Source organism: Neoarthrinium moseri (genome assembly GCF_022829205.1).
Source record: "Neoarthrinium moseri strain CBS 164.80 chromosome Unknown scaffold59_Wmoseri_CBS_16480, whole genome shotgun sequence".
In the NCBI taxonomy this organism is placed as follows: Eukaryota; Fungi; Ascomycota; class Sordariomycetes; order Amphisphaeriales; family Apiosporaceae; genus Neoarthrinium; species Neoarthrinium moseri.
The window spans coordinates 79,142-94,112 of NW_026055173.1; the positions used below are offsets into that span (position 1 = coordinate 79,142).

Sequence of the window (14,971 nt, forward strand, 5' to 3'; positions counted from 1 at the left end):
GAAGTCGGCAATTGATGTCGTGATTTTAGGCCGGCCGCGTCCAGTGTTTCCTATAGTCAAACCATGGACCATCCCCCAGTCCAGATATTAGACGATTCTACGAGTATATGGCTGGTGTGCATTGTAAATTGAACCGAATTGAAGACCAATTTACCGGTCTACTTTTACTGTGCACTCAGTCAAGTCCAGTCGTTCGGGTTAAGTGACAAGAATAAAGTTTGAGTCCCAAAGTGATTTGCCCGATGTCGACCACCAACGACCTCAGAGCTCCATATTTCACTGTACACTTGGAATGGAGTTCATGGAGTCGTAGGCTTGCAACACAAGCCGAGCATGTGGGTATGTCTATTGGTCTAATCAACCTCACTATCGGCCTTGCGCCTGATACCATATCGTACCGACACCGCTCATGCTCTTCCGATTTTGAAGGATAAGATCTGTTACCAACAGTCAGCTTTGCTCCAGAAACGCTTGTGGTGTATAGTTGAGAACTTACGTCATGCTTGCCTACTGACACAATATCATCCTCGGAGACTCTTGTGCCCCCAACACCTTCCACATATGCCAGCGGTGCATCGCCCATGATCTTCCTTCCGACCTCTCCTACTGTTGAGTTTCTCTTCACCAGAACGCAGTCTCTGAAGACCGAGCGAGTGTCTGAACCTGAACCAAACGTCGCGGTACTGCGGACCGGGAACACGGGGACCAAGCCCAAGACCTCGGCCGCCCGCGTGAGTATTTGAACAACACCGGTGGACCCGTACCGATATAATATCATGTCCTTGTACTCGTCGATGAGCTCCTGGTTTTTCTCATCTAGCTCCTTCAGCCCTCCTCCTTCAGGATCGCCGTCATCGATGAGATCTTGCCTCGTCCATACCGAGTCGCTGCCTTCTGTGTACTGGACATAGCCCTGCTTCGCCATCTTGCGCAGGAACAGCTCTGCCTTTGCGGAGCACGGCACTACCGGGCTGTCCTTGTACATCTTCGTAATCTTCATCAGATTGGTGTAGGCGTCGGCGTCATCGATCTTGTTCAGCGCGATGACGGTCGGGAACTTCTCGTCGGTGAAGGCGCTCACGACGCGGTCAACGGTCTCCTCACTCCATGCCTCCAGCGGCTCCTTGAGCGCGAGCTTATCCAGCGTGCGCGCCACGAGCGACGACGTGCTGCCGTAGCCGGAGAACTGGTTCTGTAGCGTGTCGACGGGCGAAGCCTTGATGGCCACATGCCGCCTCTTTATCGACCCCCACCGCTCGTAGAGGTTGCCCTTGATCCAGGCGACAATCTCGCCGCGCAGCCATGCAATATCCTGCGACGGGTCGTAGCCCCTGGTATTCTCTCCCTCGGCATTCGTCTTCCCGCTCGCGTCGACCACATGCATCAGCGCATCGGCATGTCTGAGGTCGTCCAGGAACTTGTTGCCGAGACCCTTGCCCTCGTGGGCTCCAGGCACGAGACCGGCAACATCAAGAAGCTCGATGGGCACGGAGCGGCGCCCGTCGATACAGCCGCCGTAGTTGGGCTTGCACTTGTCCTGGAGGTCGAAGCGCTTGCAGGCGCAGTCTATTTGCAGGTAGCCGATGGCCCTCTGGGGATCGATGGTCGTGAATCTATGGGGAGGAAGTACCCGTCAGCGCCGGAAACGTAACATGCGCGGGAGGGAGGGGGGGAGAGAGGGCGTACGGGTAGTTTCCTATAATTCGCACTCGAGAATCAGCGGGGGCTTCGGGACGCGCATGGGCTCGGGTTGAGGTGAGGACGCACCAACTTTGGAGGAGGCGTCGGTCAAGCTGTTGAGCGTGGTGCTCTTGCCGGCCGACGGCTTGCCTACAATGCCGATCAAGGGGTCGCGAGGCATCGTAGCTCCTGCGCTGGTGATTGTGGCTCAAGAGGGTCTAGGTCCGGTGTACATACACTTCACTGTATAAAGGTGTGTAACTGGACCACCGTCTACGAAGCCTTGTTGCAGCGCTGGATGGCACCGCGGGGCAGAGAATTTGGTGGTGGGGTTAAGGTGCTGCTGGATCGGCGCCGATCGCGCGGCTCTGTCCGCTACTATAAGTGCCTACGTAATACCTGATTGATGAGTTAAGCACCTGATTGGCAGCTAAGGCGTTGGGCACTACTTGCAATCATCACTTGCGATTTACTTGACATATCACGGTGACGATGATAAGGCTAGCATGATTGTATTGTATAAAAGCTTTCTCTCTGAGCTTGCAACCATAAAATCCACGGGTACAAGGCCAATGTGGCCAGAGCAGGAATTCGCGACAGTCCCAATATCCCAGCTCTGGACTATGGACTGAGCATTTGTGAAATGTCCGCGGGATAGGCTATCTGGTCAATAGTTGGATACAAAAGCTATTCTTTGTTGTGACTATCACTAGAAAAGGGAAGCGACCTGCACCTTCCCTCGTGGGTTCCTGATCTTCGTGGGAGCAGTCAAGGAACAGCCTTGAGCAACGAAAAGATTGAACCATTTAGAGCTGGGGGGCCCGGAGGAGCCAACAGTATCAGGCGTCGATAAAAGAAGCCTTCATTGCCGGGCCTTTGTTGTCGATCGCGTTTCGCATCTTGTTCACGCTGCTACATTCACCATATCATCACGCGTCTACTGTAGTCAGCGCAAAGCAAAAGGTGGTGCCACGACTCTATGCAAGTGACGACGAGCTGTATTTGACGGACAAATGGGGTCCGTGGCTGGGTGAGTGCTTCTCCCTCACTTCCGGCGGTGTAAACGAGATGATACATGCCCTACTCAAGCAACTTTGGCGTACGCTGATATGTGATATGGGTACTACGCATGGTATCGAGCACCGGGAGCATACTCAAGCTCTTTCCGGAATGTTCGCAAGCTCCAGATACCCTGCTTCCCACTTTACTTCCAAATCATTTGTCATTGACGATCGAGATGAGGGCATTTCTTACAGTTTACGACGAGTGCCTCATCACTTTTAGCTCTTTCAAGAGGGTTTCCCTGACCGCTCATCACCCGCCTCAGCCAGATGCGCCCTTAAGCACTCCCGGGTGATCCTGTTTGTATCCTTGTCAAAGCTCGAGTCCCTCATGTTATACGGCCCACAGGGTGAGGCGCTTACAGTCCAATCGGCGAACGTTACTCAGGGGGGTTCATGGGTGGTGAGTATTGAGCATGGAGGAATAAAGGACGAAATGCTCATTCTGGAGTGAGACACGATTGACTATGAGTTTTATGTAACAAAACCAAGGCCCTTATTTACATGTACAGAAACGAATACAATGTATCATGGCGATGTAAGTCCTACGCCACCTGTTATCCCTGGTCGACGATAGTTAATCCTCTTATGTTGTCTTCAGTATGAAACTTAATCTTGAATCCCGAACTCTGAAGACACGTGGTATATTGTCTGACTCGATGACATCTAAGACCCCTCTCCCTCACCGTACATACCAGCCGGAAGATGACTTCTTCACCCAATTGCGGATTGGTGCTAACGCCTCCGGTGACAAAACCATCCATGGGTTTTACGTAGAACGGCATCTCGATGCGGAGGGTGGCTAATATACTGGCTATACTGTCCGTGGAGGCTCTGGCGGCTAAGTGGCGGCAAGGAAACCATCTACGATAACACTGCCAGCTGTTCCATGTCAAAAACACCTACTATCTTGGCATCGATTAGAGCAGTTAGATTCGGGATGACTTTATAGGAAGCCTGTGCGCGATTTGAACGAGTCGAGTGTTGCATATTCATTGATTTGTTTTTTCAGGCATGTTATTCAAATCTATGGCAAGTCTGCGCCTCCCACTGTATGCGCAATCAAAGAAGATCAACGTAACTGAGCTCGAAGAGATGTTGTCGTTGAACGAATGATTTATACGTAGTTCAGGAACCTAGCTTGCCTAGGTGTACGTAGGTACCTCGGTACCTAACTTGGGTAGTTTAGCGGGCTGCTGCGACTGCCCCGCCGAAAAGTCCCCTAGCCTTGCGGTGGTTGAGGTCCAGTGCAACCTTGGAGAGATGTGAGCTTGGACATCGTGCGTCAGATCACGACAGCGACATGATACTGGAGTCAGCGAATCCATCCATGACAAGGCGTGGATACATATTGATCAAGGATATCGTCTCGAGGCTCAACTGATCCCACGATGCGCCGCGGTGAGTTTTCTCTGCCAGCTTTTCCCGCGTGGTGCTCTTTCAATGATGTCAGCTTCTTTGATGTCCACGCGGAAGAGCTTGATGGCAGAGGATTCGGCCTGGTCGCAGACAAGGACTTGGTGAACGACAAGGATAATGTCGAGATTCCGACTCTCCTCACTATCCCAAGAGACCTCGTCCTCTCGGCTGCTGCTGTGGAAGAATATGCCAAAGTTGATAAGAATTTCCGTGATTTGCTCGAAGCTGCGGGCCACCAAGTGTGTAGTCCAACCAAACACTGAACTATTCTTACTGACCGACAGTTTAGTCACACCGAGGGAATATCCTCTTGTTCCTGCTCATGCAGCTGGTGCTCTCCTCGCCAGACTATCAAGGGCACAAAGGCAGTCTCTCACCGTGGACCCAATATTTCAGTCTCTTGCCAGCGCAAGTGCCAGTACCAACAATGTGGACAGAAGCAGAACTCTCCTGCCTGCGAGGGACCTCACTTGAGGTACGTCGACTCATTGTCATGACTAATGGACTTCGTTCCATAGAATGACGTCTAACATTATAACAGGCTGCTGTCGCTGCAAAGCTGTCCGCGTTGACTCACGAATTCGACCACGTTTGTTCAAAATGCGATGATCTTCCCTTTTGGTACGACCTCCTCTACCAAGATGAACTCATCACTGTCCGTGACTGGGTTCTGCTCGATGCACTATATCGGTCCAGATCTCTGGAACTGCCACTGTCTGGGGAGTCAATGGTTCCATGTCTCGATCTTGCCAACCACTCTCAAAATGCTGTCGCATACTTCGAAGAGAATCAGAAAGACGAGGTCGGCCTTCTCCTGAGGAAGGGATCTGCGGTGAAATCTGGTGCTGAAATCACGATCGACTATGGTCAGAAGAAGTCTGCAGCCGAGATGGTGTTCAGCTACGGTTTCCTTGATCCGAACACACCCGCAGGGAGCTTTGTGCTGCCACTAGAGCCCATGGATGATGATCCTCTAGCTAAAGCTAAGCTACACATATTCGGCGAGTCACCAACTCTCAAGGTCGAGGATGCGGAAGACGGTGTGGCATGGAGTGCGCCGTTCGTGTACCTGATGTGCCTAAACGAAGAGGATGGCATCCAGTTCGGCTTGCTCCAGGAAAACGACGGGACTCGCCATCTGAGGCTGTACTGGCAAGAAGAAGATGTGACAGACAGATGTGCAGACTTCGAGACGCTTATTGGTGATCACGAACTTAGTCCGATATTCCACCTCCGGGCCATTACCGTTATAATGGAACGAATCTCACAACAAGCCGAGACCCTTGAATCGAATCCTGCGCAGCCGAACTTACCGGGCCTGGTACGCGCGGAGATACTCGGAACCGTGTCACAGTTGCGAGAAGCCGAACTAGACCTCATGCAAAGGACACTGCAGGCATTAGAGAGCAAGGTAAGAAGGTTTTCTCTCAACCCCAGTCTATGTCTCAGGGGCGCAAGGAGCTCGCTTCCAAAGTTAAATCGCTCGAGCTGCCACATCCGTTGTGCCTCGAGCTTTGTGGCTGACAGTTTCATGCAGCGGGATGCACTACTCAAAAATGATAGGGTGGTAGCATATCTCGGATCGATGGAAGCAGCCCAGAATGAGGGGTTGGCAGCACAGTCGTCCAATGGCGAAGATGACTTCAGCTAGGCTTGAGCCAATGAATCGGGAGCCTGTCCTTTAGTTAGTCCATCCCAGCCACGTGGTATGGTGCCTTAACTTACCCCAGGATTTCTCCAGACCATCAACAGTCCCCCGCGCTCGGCCGTAAAAGTGGCTTCTGTAGACTTCGAACCAATGTCATGAATGAATCGCGAGGGCTGCATTAGTACCATGTACGGGGTCATTATACACCAATAGCTGGTCAGAGGATAGGCTATCGAAAAGCAGCGAATGCACTGCGATAAACTTGAAAGAAACAGTGGCAAATTTGCGATGCTGACTTGACAATCCCGCCTATCGATGTAGACTGGGCTCCTTCTTTTGGCATCGCCGCAGGATGTAATCACAGTCAAGCTGCCGAATTCCCTCACTGCAGTTGAGAATCCAGCTACGATGATTAAGGAGGTATTATACAAAATATTGATGTTGCTGTTGCCGGTCCGAATTGCCAGATCCTACCAGTTTTCCACGTACACGGTACTATGACTGGCATTAGCCCTGTAAGCTAGTGATTGGCTGGTCCCTGCCTACGTCAATATAGAAGCATATTACTCCCCGAATGGGCCTTAAGCCATGAGACCAACTCGCTCATTTAACCAAAAGTATGGGAATCGAATTAGCCGGGGGCTTCACTGACTTTCGTGTCGATGATTGAAGACGGCGTGGCCGTTTGGTCTTCTCACAGCGTGATCACCGCAAAGACTCTTTTGAGTAGAATCAAGCTTTCCAGTCCGTGGATCATTTGCGGAATAGATAGATCAAGGCATTGGGCAGGGATTCTGACGGTGCCATTAGGGCCTCTTTCCTCGTGGCTCACTAGGCTAAATTTGAAGGTGGCCAAACGATGACTTGTTTCAGTTTGAGGGCAGACGCATACGTATCAATGACTCGAGATCAATACCAAAAACAGACCCGACAGATTGACACATTCCAGAAAAACGGTTGGAACAAGCTAAAACCGTCAGCCGCTTCGACAGCGTGGTTATCGGCTCCAATCCATCCACATTAATTCAGGGCCGGTGTTAATCTAAATAGGCTGCTTGAAAGAATGCCATGTGGCCATATAGTCTAGTTCTCTCCACACCTTAGCCGCTCGATCGATGTCAAGGTGGAATGACTGACTCGGACAGTACTTTGGTGGCAAGCCTCCTCCCAAGCTTTAACGTGGAGCAGCAGAGATAGTTATTAAGGCTGACCGTTGTTGATCTACATGCACGCCGCCCGAGTGGATATCTGCGGAATTTCACCGCGACGCGAATCTACTGTACACCGTAGTGGAGAGACGCAGGCCAGTACCCCAAGTGTCACCATATCGAATCCCATCATTTCGCAGGAACACACTTTACTCCTGCTCGCCTGCTGGCCTAGGGTGGCACTGCATATGTACCCATGCATAAGTCCGACGCTATTCGGACTGGAGAATACAGTACGTCCGGTTGTTATCTATCAAACTGTTTTGGGCCCTGTTGGACAGACATCAGATCCGGTAGGTAGACTTCTGATGCAGGTTGGCCCCCATGCATGACTGCTGACCGCGCATATGGACCTCACCAAGCCTCCTACTACAGTATACATATCGGCTTGTCATTGACTACTCAATTCGTATTCGATTCGCGGCATTGCAAGCTTTGATGGTGCCCCTTCTTGAGAGATAGTTCCCCTTATTATTGTGCGGGAGTCGCAAGACACTCGCTCGTGGTAGCAGTGCTTCATAGGGTGGGGCGAACCAAACGCCTCAACAGAATGACTGAGTTAGCCCAAGGTAATGGATACAGATCAAGTCTGTCGGACCATGGAGGTCTCTTACTATGACAGCATGCTACTAAATTAGAGGGTACTTCCAAGTCCAGCAGCCTAACTGCGTAATCCTGTGATTGACAAGAGTCACGATCGATGACGGTGAGTCTGGAGGCTCCAGGCCAAGTGCCGGATGGTCCCAGGCCTAGAAAACCGCAGCGGGGCGAGTATTTTGCAGGGGGTGTACAATGGCGATGCAGGAATCTGTACTTGTGCACACACTGTTTTTTGGGGATCTACCTGCTAAGACTGCCCTGTGCTTCTACCATAGTAAGGCTGGCCCCTGATCGAAGCCAATCATACATTAGTAGAAAGCGCATGGCGAGCCCCAGTTGGTGCTAAGTCCTACGGCCTATATGCTATACCTAATCCAACGATAGCGACGTTTGAGCGCTACCAGCATTCCGTACGCTCTGGCGACCTGACCCTGCTTGGCAGACGAAAACTCGGAGGCCAGAAGAAGGAAAGAGGGGGGAGACGTATCGGTCGCCCTAAACGGGGGTCACGTACCCTCTAGTGATGATCGTCAACCATCACCCATCCTTGCTCTCCCCGGATTCGTATACTGTAGCTCATTGGCAGGCTGACGATAGGCCCCCCCCCCCCCCCCCCCCGCCTAGAGGATTGGCACGCCGCCCCCTCCGGTGGGTTTTCTCAGGCCCCACAGTCTCACCCGCATTCTCTCCATCCTGTTCATAATCCTTCTTATTTCTCTTGTTTCCTACTTGCTGGTCCCTCGACGCTACCCCGGATTTTGCAGCCAGCAGAGAACTCACGCGATAAAAGAAAGCAACATCAGCTCGCTCACACTGTTGGGTTGATACGTCTGTGCTCCCCATCAAAGATCGCTGTAGGCTGTGGTAGAAAAAGACTGTATTTTGTCAAGCAACGCCAGCGGTTTCGGAAATGCGCGGTTTCGGCAGCTGCTAGGGAACTCTGTGTACGCGACTTGCCCTCGCCGCAGCTACTTTATCCTCACCACCAGCACTCAGGGCTTAACGTGTTTCGAGGATTACATTAAGAGAGTTCAGAGATCGAGAATACAAGTCAGGCGCGATCATATCGTCAAGATGCCTGGAATTCTGCCGATGAAAGTTATCAAGGTGGGCACAAGCTCGCAAAGCCGGATTGCCCAGGTGAGTAAAACATCTGCCCCTGCCCTTCCGGGGATCCCTATACTCACAGTACATGACAGGCTTGCGATCGGTGCCGCAGCAAGAAGATCCGCTGCGATGGCATCCGTCCATGCTGCTCGCAGTGTGCCAACGTCGGGTTTGAATGTCGCACCAGCGACAAACTCAGCCGACGCGCGTTCCCGCGCGGCTACACCGAGTCATTAGAAGAAAGGGTAAGGGCGCTGGAGGCTGAAAATAGGGAGTTGAAGGATTTGCTCGACGAGAAAGACGAAAAAATTGACATGCTATCCAAGATGCATAGTCATCATCATCAACGACGTCCGTCTGTGGGTTCTGTTGCCAGTGCGACACCCGGCGCCAGCGCAGCAGCGTCCAAGAGATCCCCGTCGCCAGCGAAGGAAGATACATTCCGCGTACAGGCGTCACCTCTGCTGCTTGGGGTGGAAAATTCGGATTCTTATTTCATGGGCCCTTCGAGCGGTCGCTCGTTCATTGGTGAGCACCCTATAGGACGAACGCGCTGCCCTACGAGTCTAACCGTCTTTGCAGAGACCTTCAAACGCAAAATCCAGGAGAGCGGGAAATCTTGCTCGGACTTCAACCCTGAAGCCTTCTTGCACATCCAAGGGTGCTACCCCTTGGTAACACAACCACCGTCATCGTCCATGAGAATACCGCCCCGGCTCTTTACTGATAGATGCGTCAACATCTATTTCCAAGAGTGGGCACCGTTATTCCCCGTCCTACATAAGCCGACTTTCCTCCGAATCTATGAAGAGTTCGTCGCCGATGCCGATAAGATGAAGGGTAGCCACCAGGTTGCTCAACTCAACCTGGTCTTCAGTATCGCTGCACTTTCCAGCGACCTCCCGGATACTGAACAAATCGCTGCTTGTGAAATCCAGTGGCAGAAGGCTTTAGACGCGATTCTAATGGAGAACACGATGAACACTCTGCAATGCCTTGTTCTTGCATTGATGTATTGCACCATCCGTGCTGACTACAAGCGCCTCATTCATTATAAGGGCGTCGCCGTTGCGTTATCTCATCGGCTGGGATTGCATCAAAGTCAGAAACGGTTCTCCTTTGGGGCTCTTACTATCGAGACCAGAAAGAAGGTTTTCTGGACCTTATACACTCTTGACTGGTAAGTTTCAATTCCCAACACTTATATTGCACTGCTACTCACACTGCAAAGCTTTTCTGCTGCTATACTTGGGCTGCCAAAGGTCCTTAAAGAGGAGGATGTGCACGCTGAATATCCCTCCGACTGTGATGACGAGTATGTCACCGAAAAGGGATTCCAGCCAACTCTCCCTGGAGAATATACCAAGTTGTCGAGTGCATTAGCGCTGTTCAGAGTGTCACGGATTCTCTCCAAGGTGCTTGAGAAGAGTTACCCTGCCGCTACTTCATACGATCTGTCGTTGCAACAGATGTCAGCTCTGGATGCCGAACTATCGGATTGGGATGAAAATCTCCCCGCACATCTCAAGTTGACCTTCGCGCAGGACAAGCCCTCGACTGACGTTACCGGAAGTCGGTCCCCAATTCTCGTAAGTCTTTCTTGATAAACACTAAATACAGACAGTTCTGACCTTCGCAGGCGCTTGCTTTGTATTATATTCGGACCCTGATACATCGACCTGCTGTTGGTTCTAGCCTGGGCCCCAAGGCCGCGCCGTCTCTTCTCGCGATCGGCGAGTCAAGCAAGCATATGGTCCAGATCGTGCACTTGTTGGAAGAGAGAAGCATGTCGTTTTCTTTCTGTCTTAACAAGACTGACGTGCTCATGCTATGTGCCATGACTTTGTTGTACCAAACACTCGACCTGAAGCAGGACAGCAGACTCGTGAAGGACGCGGAGCGTTTAGTCAACAGCGTACTGAAAGGCTTCACGAAGGCCAAGGCGGCAGGCGCGCATGATCTGAAAAGAGTCGCAGCGATGCTGATCTCCGTCGATGAGCCTGCATCGCCCGCATCTAGCGGTGCAAGTCCAACTTCATCTGCGCCTTCGAAGATGCCTAAGCCTTCGCCACAGGCTGCTATGCCTAGGAAATCTTTCTATAGTCTTGGTCGACACTCAAGTATGACCATGAGTGAGACAGACCTGTTGTCACAGCAGGAAAAACTCAGACGGATGACATTGCCACACTCGTCCGCAGTCAGACCTGAGCTTTATCGCTCGCCGTCGCGTGCATCTTTCGATGATGCTATGCAAAGACCGTCGATACCTCATCCCGATTCCCGGTTCTCCATCTCACAAATCCAACAAAGCATGATGAGACTCGCCCCAACGAACAGAGGCAAGTCGAACCTTGACTACTTGTCTCTTGGAGCCAGCTCAATGACGCCGCAACCACCTTCACCCATGCAAACAAGAATGCCGGCCCCGCAACATGTCGCGCAGGGTCAGCAAACACGCTCGCCATCATACTCGGCGAACACGCCTGTAACTAAAGCCGGCTCAGGAGGAGGAATGTCAGCTACAGAGTGGGAGTCACTACTCGGTTCACTGGACGGGGGGCAAGTCAACCTCTACGATGCAATCTACGGAGGTCCTGGTCTCTCTCTCGAGACCCCCACAACCGTTGCCACCAACTATAACGATTGGTCTCCGGACTCCTGGGATCTAGCGGGGTTCAATCTCGGAGACCTGAACTCCAACCCGGCTCCCCCTCAGAGCGTCCTAAGCTTAAGCGATGATAGTCTCAGCTCCGGGGAAGAGCTAGCACCAAACGACGTCTACTACAGCTTAGGACATGATGACTTCCGTAACAGCTTGTTACATCCGAACCGACCCCCGAACGACGGTGGATTAGTGTTGGACGGGCTGGACTTGAACCTTGGAATATGAGAAATGGGCGGATAATCTGGAAGCTATCGAAGGTGCCACTTGTTGCAACATCCAAGCAAGCGAGGCTCTCACTTATCATTCGATTAAATGGGAATTTCTTCGCCATATTACATTGATATCCCTGAGACGGCTGTAGGTGTTTCGGTATTATGACAACTCATGACTGGGGGTACGATCAGATTTCTTCGCTTTTGTATGGTTAATGAAACTTTTTTCAGAACCAGGCCGACGTCCTGTTAGCAGCAGGCTGCCCGTCTTTACTATGTCTCCTTTTTGTGATCGGTAGATACTCGGCTTCGATATCGTGAGGGGACGCGGTCGGATCAGGCCGGTGGCGTCAATTGGAATTATCGTAGTCTTTGCCTGTCAAGTATACAACTTTGAGTTTAACTGGGTAACTCCTCTATCCGTATTCTCATGATAACGTGTGTTGTTGTCAGCCAAGCTCAGCTCCACAACGGGAACGTCCCGCCCAAATCGGTGGCTCCAGGTCAGGCACCGCACCCCAACGCAAAGCAAGGCTTCTGAAACCCAACATGTTGCACCCAGATCTGATAAAACGACGTCGGGATGTCTGGACGCAGCGTCTCCAGGCCCACATTTGAGCATGTCGGAAGGCGTGGACGGCAGTCAAGACTTTGCACACGTCTTTTTTTAGACCTGGTGTCTCACCCTTGCATCTTCGGCGCCCAGGGTCCTGGGAAGACATAAGCTTAAAAAGAATATGCTTCGAGGCTATGGGACGTTTCGCGACACCTGCTCCACGGCGGCCTTGCACGGAGTCAACACCGCGGTTTACTCGTCGGTTCGTGAAACGAGGCATTTTTCCCTTTGTTTGGATGCAAAAGGGGCTGTTCCAAGACGTCCCATGTCCCAGTCACGAAGATCAGTGGTGCCAGACGGGATCGGCTGCCTCTGTCGCTTTCCAAAGATAACACCTTAAAATGTCTTTGGCGCTCTCGCCTAAGGCTTCGAAGCTTTTCGTCTGTTTTTCTCTCTTGCAGCGGCCGTGTCCATCGTATCGACTCTGTGAACCTCATACAGATTCCGCTGTGTTTCCTGCTGATTGACCGGGGTCAGTTGCATGACGTCCGACCCAACCGTACTTCTCCTTGTCGGATTTACTCATCGAAATTCTTGTCGTGGCCCAGACCCAAGTTATCAACGTCCTAAGAACGGGTTATCCTCAAGCCAGACGCCACAAAGGCCGATTTCACCACCAAACCCACTCGGAACCCTGGCACTCCGAGCGCCGCGGTAGATCACGAGTCCACGATTGGCACCCAGCAGTCTGCAAGAAGCCGGAAGTAGCGGGTATTAGGTGGATTGGCCCCCGCGCCGCACTCGTTAAGCAACTCCGCCAGCGACCCTAAGTGTAGTTGCCGATTATATCCGCGATGGTTCCCAACTATGCGTTTTACCCTCACAGTAGGGCCGCCACCAATTCCACGTCGTCAACGTCGACAGCAACAGGTGTGTTTGCGATGCCCTACCTCTAGAATTCTTTGAGAAATGCCGTTTCTTCCCAATTTCCTAGCCTGCATTCCTGAGCGCTTGTTGCGCAATAACAAGAGGCCGCTCGAATCGGCTGCATCCCCACTTTCTCTACCACTGTCTGAGAAGAAACCGGTGGTTCCGCGCGCTGCTGCTACGACCGTCAGCGCCGCCATGAAGGCCGATGAGTCCACGCCGCTGCTGAGTCCAAATGACGAGCTGAGCAAGGGCCCGCCTGGTAAGTCTGCCCCCAGCTTCAATGGTCAAAAGGAGAAGTTGCGACAGCAACATCCTTCGAACCAGTTTAATGGCGGGTTGGTTGACAAAGTGTCTCCATAGCTGCTGGGTTCGCCCGGGCATTAAGCACGGGAAGCAGCCGCCATGCGAAGCCAAGCCGGCTCCCGCAGGCCATCGCGCACCGTGGGTACAAGGTAGCGTTTCCGGAAAACACCATGGCCGCATTCCGGAGCGCAGTAGAGATCGGCGCCCATGCTATTGAATCAGATCTGCACCTTTCGAAAGAGGGCGTTGTCGTTTTGTCACATGTAGGTGCCGCTGCTGATGCCTTGACGCTGCCTGCGAGCACCTCGACCCGTCCCACTAACGGCCATGTAGGACCCTACTCTTAAGAGATGTTTCGGCATAGATGCGAAAGTTGCCGATTATGATTGGGATTATCTCAGTACACTACGCACCTTGCGCAAGCCGAATTTACCAATGCCGCGCTTGATTGATCTTCTCGAATATCTCGCCCAGCCTCAACAAGAGCATGTGTGGCTCCTGCTCGATGTCAAGGTACTTCTTCGCCCCTTTTGAAGATGCGCCATGGGCGAAGTATTAGAGTCACAGTGTCGTGTCCGATACTAATGCAGAATTTTCAGAGAGATGACGATGCCAGTGAATTGCTCACCCGGTTAGCGGAAACCATAGCCTCTGTCCCGGCGAGGATACCATGGAATACACGCATCATACTGGGTTGCTGGAACGTAAGCGGCCACGGAGTTTCTCATGCATACGCTCACAGACTGATACCTATCCTAGGCAAACTACGTGCGGCTAAGCAAGAAGCTTCTCCCAGAATTTCCACTCGCCTTTATCGGCTGGTCTCTGGCATACGCTACCGCGTTGTCGCACGTTCCCAATATGAATTTCAACCTACTTCTGCACAGTTTGACCGGCCCGTTTGGTGCTCGATTCTTGAGGCATGCCAGGAAGATCAACCGTCTCGTCTTTGGCTGGACAGTCAACGAAGAACGTTGGATGGAGTGGAGTATACAGCATGAGCTTGATGGGGTTATCACGGATGACCCTAAACTCTTCCTCGAGGTTTGTGACAGATGGAGGAAGGATCCTGACGGTGCTGCCGCAGCGATGGGCTCTAAAACAACCCTGCCATGCAGAGTGAGGCAGTTTGCTGAGGCTGTGGTAATGTTCATTATTTTGAATACCCTGATCATCACACTGCGCACTGTATCGGCATTCAAGCGAGGTTCGCCGACAACTCAGGTTCGGAGGGGGCTTGCAGGGCAAGACCAAGGCTTTCAGGGGCCTGTGTATTAATACCGCGGTATTCAAATAGTTAATCTAGCCTAGTATTTCTGGAACGTCGGGAGCATTTGGTGTTTCTTGTTTCATGATACCAGGGGTGCCTTGTGTGGTCCTCTGCAGTCTTCTTGTGTCCACGCCAGCGGGGATAAATCCTGCGGTTCGAAAAGGTATCAAAAATTCATGTCGAGACAGCAAATAAGTTATATAAAGCTACGAGTCACATCATACTCTGTGATGGTAATGGGCAGCAGAGTATTGTGCAATGCAGAAACCCATGTATTGGGAATTACAACTCATTGTGAGATGATTGATTTTC

At 51.9% G+C, this 14,971-nt stretch overlaps 4 protein-coding genes across 4 annotated transcripts; 3 read left to right on the top strand and 1 right to left on the bottom strand.

Moving 5' to 3' along the window:
* Window positions 1–407: 407 nt before the first annotated feature.
* Window positions 408–1,861, bottom strand: JN550_010812 (uncharacterized protein; the record flags this gene model as incomplete). Its single annotated transcript, XM_049309107.1, has 3 exons — window positions 408–437; window positions 497–1,613; window positions 1,710–1,861. 3 exons carry the CDS (start codon window positions 1,859–1,861, stop codon window positions 408–410), a joined length of 1,299 nt encoding a protein of 432 aa, XP_049167202.1.
* Window positions 1,862–4,132: 2,271 nt separating this feature from the next.
* On the top strand, window positions 4,133–5,811 carry JN550_010813 (uncharacterized protein; the record flags this gene model as incomplete). The annotated part of the gene is made up of 4 exons (XM_049309109.1): window positions 4,133–4,399; window positions 4,450–4,635; window positions 4,702–5,571; window positions 5,698–5,811. 4 exons carry the CDS (start codon window positions 4,133–4,135, stop codon window positions 5,809–5,811), a joined length of 1,437 nt encoding a protein of 478 aa, XP_049167203.1.
* A 2,879-nt stretch (window positions 5,812–8,690) lies between these two features.
* Window positions 8,691–11,613, top strand: JN550_010814 (uncharacterized protein; the record flags this gene model as incomplete). The annotated part of the gene is made up of 4 exons (XM_049309110.1): window positions 8,691–8,756; window positions 8,816–9,903; window positions 9,955–10,312; window positions 10,363–11,613. 4 exons carry the CDS (start codon window positions 8,691–8,693, stop codon window positions 11,611–11,613), a joined length of 2,763 nt encoding a protein of 920 aa, XP_049167204.1.
* Window positions 11,614–13,010: 1,397 nt separating this feature from the next.
* Window positions 13,011–14,667, top strand: JN550_010815 (uncharacterized protein; the record flags this gene model as incomplete). Its single annotated transcript, XM_049309111.1, has 6 exons — window positions 13,011–13,086; window positions 13,151–13,345; window positions 13,447–13,652; window positions 13,723–13,902; window positions 13,989–14,093; window positions 14,149–14,667. The coding sequence occupies 6 exons, from the start codon at window positions 13,011–13,013 to the stop codon at window positions 14,665–14,667; spliced, it is 1,281 nt and encodes a 426-aa protein (XP_049167205.1).
* Between the last annotated feature and the right edge of the window lie 304 nt (window positions 14,668–14,971).